At 37.6% G+C, this 4,977-nt stretch overlaps 1 protein-coding gene across 1 annotated transcript; it reads left to right on the forward strand.

The window, feature by feature from the left end:
• The first annotated feature begins 2,413 nt into the window (after positions 1 to 2,413).
• On the forward strand, positions 2,414 to 3,154 carry LOC142178580 (uncharacterized). The gene is made up of 2 exons (XM_075248419.1): positions 2,414 to 2,744; positions 2,859 to 3,154. The coding sequence occupies exons 1-2, from the start codon at positions 2,414 to 2,416 to the stop codon at positions 3,152 to 3,154; spliced, it is 627 nt and encodes a 208-aa protein (XP_075104520.1).
• Positions 3,155 to 4,977: the final 1,823 nt, after the last annotated feature.

The following is a 4,977-nucleotide window of genomic DNA, read 5'->3' on the forward strand; positions in this document are numbered from 1 at the left end:
TTTTATACCTGGTTTTGAAACCATGTTGCCAAGCTCCACTCCATGAAAGACAAGTATATGGATGGCCACCAAAACACCTATAACTTCAAATATAAAGGTGAACAAATGAGATTTCTCATTTGCTTCAGTTTGGAATGGCGTGGTTACGATCATGCTACTGAACTTTTTCATTAAGATTGTAAATGTTACTGCACATAGATACTTAAAGAAACAACAACAAAAGGAATTCACTGGTCTGAAGAACAAGTCATCCTGAGGGCAACCAGATAACCCTCTTCATTCATTCAAATGGATTCATAGATTTACTTTTCTTTCCAACTTTTTTGTCATTTGTCTTGTGGTCAGAAATAGGGTGAACAAAACGATTGGTAGCTTTGGTGATTGTATTGGAAAAAATTAAGCTTATATATGGAATTCATTATAAGATGACACGTCATGACACGTGGAACAGTCAAAGAAGGTTAGGTAATGAAGAATAATCAAATAGGCACGAGCTTCAACAAGCACGAGCAGATGTTCAGAGAAAAAGCAAGGAAGATAGACGCTCGAACCTCTTTATGATGGAAGGGAATGAATCTGATAGTAAATAAGGTACAGATACGTACTATTAGGCATTAAATATGGAAAACGTTAAGGAATCTTTATTGAATCAAATATGATTACTGATTGTAACGTTACACTAAATGTCATTAAATGCCATTAATTAATAATAATGACTCAATTATGGTAGAGACAAAATGTATTACCAAGAAATAGCTATAAAAGGAGAAGACTGATCATTTGTAAGGACACGAAATACTATTGGAATACATTGATTTACTTTGCATTCAGTTATTATTTCTCAATTATTCCTATTTCAATTTGATTATCAGTAACCCGAGTTCTTCTAATATAAGCTTTGACCAAAGTCCTTATTTTTGGTTAAACAAATTGGTTCCGTTACCGGGAATCTGATAATCATTTACTTTCTTAATCAATTCTTTCATCAAAAAATTTACCATGTTGAATAACAACGACAACAACCAACAAGATCCTCAACATCAGGAGAATGATGCGGGTGACAGGACCCCACTTCCCTCACCGCGTGATTCACTATGTTAGTCACGAGAAGGAACTCCAGATGGCTCTGAAACAAATAATGGGGTTGCAAATCAAATCGTATTCGAGGAAAATCAAAATGCTGGAGTTGCGAACGAACAAGAACTCAATGATGCCTTAAAAAATCTCATTGCTCAACAAGTCAGCAATGCTCTCCGAGCTTTTACCAGCCAATTGCCAGTTGCACCACTAACACCAACTCCGAATCAGAATACTTTGGAAAACCCACGTTCTAGGCTCGTAACTCAGGCACTGGTGGAACTCCAAGCGAATCTCGCGATGGTGAACCAGGTAACATAGTTAATTTTGATTTACAAAATTTAGTTCTAACCTTGCAGAAGCAGCTCAAGGAACTAAGCGATCGCATAAAGCAAATACTTGGAGTACCACCTGTAATCAAAGGAATAGACATGGATAAATACTCATAACAACCATGGAAGCTTAGTGCTGCTCTGGTGCTGATCCCGAAGAAGTTTAAAATACCTGACATTCCAAAGTATGATGGCACAACGGATCTACGAGACCACGTGACTGCATTTACAACTGATGTGAAAGGCAACGATTTAACCAAGCAAGAAATCGAATCAGTTTTGGTCAAGAAATTTGTTGAAACACTCACCAAGGGAGAATTGACATGATATTCTCTTTTACCCAAAAATTCTATAAATTCTTTTGCTGAGCTTGCAGATTCATTTATCAAATCGTATTTGGGAGCTCAAAAAGTTGAAAAAAGAAGGAAAGATATTTTCAAAATCAAGCAAGGAGATTCAGAGTTGCTTAGAGAGTTCGTGGATAGATTCCAGCGTGAAAGAATGATGTTACCACGCGTACTTGATAACTGGGCAACTATGGCTTTCGCCAGTAATTTGAATGAGAAAAGCTTAGAAGCCATAAGACGACTCAAGGAAAGTCTGCGTGAATTCCCAGCAACAACCTGGAATGACGTTTACAATAGATACAGCACGAAGCTAAGGATTGAAAAAGATACTATCTGCCGATCCCAAAAAGAGGAGAAAGTAAGTTAGAGATGAGCAGAAACTTAAAAAGGCCCGATAAAAATAGATACGAACCATACATGGGCCTAGTAGGAAAATACTCACGATCAAAGCAGGATAATTCAAGGTATGATCATAGATCGAGGAATAGAGAGTCGGGTTTATCATCAATGTTTGGAAACGATCGAAATACACGAGAGACGCGAGATGATGATACGAACTTAAAGGCAAGATTTGGCGGATACAATTTTAATGTCAGCACTTCAGAGTTAGTAGTCGTATTAAGAAGCATGGGTGACAAAGTATGATGACCAAAAGAAATGAGATCAAATCCAAATAGACGTAATCCTGACCACTGGTGCGAATTTCACAACGATCATGGTCATAATACAGCATATTGTAGATTGTTACAAGGGGAAGTCGACCATCTTTTAAAGCAAGGGTATCTCACCGAATTATTTAGTGAAAAGGGTAAGCAAGCATACATGAAAAACAGGCAGGATCCCCCTAAACCTCCTTCTTTCAAAAGGACCGTTAATGTTATAAGCGGGGGAGAAGAAATCAACGGCGTGACATTTACAGCAGCCAATAAAGTTTCTAAAGTTACAATTATCCACGGGAAGCGAGTCCGACATGTTCTGGAGGAAGAAAGTATAACATTTGATGATGCAGATACGGATGGCGCGTTAACTCCACATAACGTTGCACTGGTAATATCTCTACTTGTACATGATACTAATGTGAAATGGGTTTTGATTGATCCAGGTAGTTTCGTGAACATTATCTTGCTAAGAGTACTAAACGAGATACAAGCTGAAGATAAGCTAGTACCAAAGGCACATACCTTGTCTGGATTTGACATTTCAAGCGTTGTGACAAAAGGGGAGGTAACACTTACCATATTCACAGAAGGGGTTGTCAAAGATACGAAATTTCAGGTGGTAGAAATAGAAATGGCTTACAATATGATTCTCGGGAGACCATGGATCCATGAGATAGATGTCGTTCCGTCTACCTTACATCAGGTTATTAAATTTCCATCACCATGGGGAGTACGATAAATCCACGAGGATCAACAAACATCCAGGAGCATCAACTCTGTAGCAGATTCAAGTACGAAAAATGAAAAAAATAGAAATTACAGAATCCAGTTGAGGATATCACGACACAAGCCTCAACTGAACAAGGGCGAACAGATGTGGACTTAAGGCCCGATTCCATCCAAGAACCAGAAGAAAATGAAAGTATCAAAACGACGATTGAAGAACTGGAGGCTGTAGAGTTATTTGCACAATGGCCTGAAAGGAAAGTCTACATCGAGGTCAACTTAAGCCACGACATGAAAGGTAAGTTGATTGAATTTTTAAAAACTAACGTGGATTGTTTTGCCTGGTCCTATTATGATATGACAGGAATACCCTCAAAAGTAATGACTCACAAGTTAAATGAAGACCCGTCATATCCACCTATCAAACAAAAGAAGAGAAAGCATGTGACTTTCAAAAATCAGGTGATTCAAGATGAGGTTCAAAAACTATTAAAAATTGGGTTTATCCGCGAGGTAAAGTATCCTAATTGGTTAGTCAACACTGTAGTAATATAAAAAAAGAATGGCAAATGGCGAGTCTGTGCAGATTACACCGACCTTAACAAAGAATGTCCTAAAGATTCTTTTCCATTACCACATATAGATCAACTGATTGATGCTACTGCAGGACATGAATTGTTAAGTTTTTTAGATGCGTGTTCAGGGTATAATCAGATCAAAATGGATCCCCTAGATGAAGAAAAAACTTCATTTATAACAGACAGAGGGACTTACTGTTATAAAGTAATTCCCTTTGGTCTCAAAAATGCTGGTGCCACATATCAAAGATTGGTGACCAAAATGTTCCAAGAACATTTAGGAAAAACTATGGAAGTCTACATAGATGATATGCTTGTCAAATCTCAACAATCAGGAGACCATATATCGCATTTGACTGATACATTTCAGATCTTACGAAAATTCAATATGAAGCTAAATCCCAAGAAATGTGCATTCAGCGTTTCATCAGGTAAGTTTTTGGGTTTTCTTATTTCTAACCGAGGTATTGAAGTAAATACCGCGCAGATTAAAGCCATTGAAGAAATTCCTGACATTCTTACAAATAAGAAAGAGGTGCAGAGACTAACGAGAAGAATTGCAGCCTTGGGAAGATTTATTTCCAAGTCATCAGAAATTGTTTTAAATTCTTTTCGGCTCTTAAAAAACAAAACCAGTTTGAATGGTCCGAAGAATGTCAACAAGCACTCAGAAACCTGAAGACATACATGTCAAATCCACCGTTGCTCGCAAAACCAAAGGATGGGGAAAGAAAGATTGCTCATCTATCTGGCTATTTCAGAAGTAGCGGTGACTGCTGTTTTAGTTCGTGAAGACCAAGGTAAATAATCTCCAATTTATTATATTAGTAAATCATTATTAGATGTAGAGACGCGGCATTCTCAATTAGAAAAGCTCACACTTGCACTAATCATGGCATCTAGAAAACTAAGGCCTTATTTTCAATGCCACCCTATTTTCGTAGTGACTGCTTATCCATTGCGTAATATATTACACAAACATGAGTTATCAGGTAGGTTAGCCAAGTGGGCCATAGAATTGAGTGAATACGATATCACATACCAACCTAGAACCGCAAATAAAATTTCAGGTGTTAGATGATTTTTTGGCTGATTTTAGCCATAGTATACAACTAGAAGCTGAAAAGGAACTACAAGTGTTAAATAGATCTAATCCGGGAACTTGGATCTTGTTTACTAATGGCTTATCTAATGTGAAGGGGGCAGGTTTAGGAATTATTTTGGTACAACCTACGGGTGAAACCATTCGACAAGCCAT

The sequence above is a fragment of the Nicotiana tabacum genome, chromosome 3, assembly GCF_000715075.1.
Source record: "Nicotiana tabacum cultivar K326 chromosome 3, ASM71507v2, whole genome shotgun sequence".
NCBI lineage: Eukaryota > Viridiplantae > Streptophyta > Magnoliopsida > Solanales > Solanaceae > Nicotiana > Nicotiana tabacum.

What these genes read in the sequence shown, in the direction of transcription:
- LOC142178580 (XM_075248419.1), top strand. Translation starts at nt 2,414, where the DNA reads ATGAGATCAAATCCAAATAGACGTAATCCTGACCACTGGTGCGAATTT. An exon ending in ACATGTTCTGGAGGAAGAAA is followed by an intron (nt 2,745 to 2,858) that starts GTATAACATTTG and finishes TGATTGATCCAG; the next exon opens with GTAGTTTCGTGAACATTATC.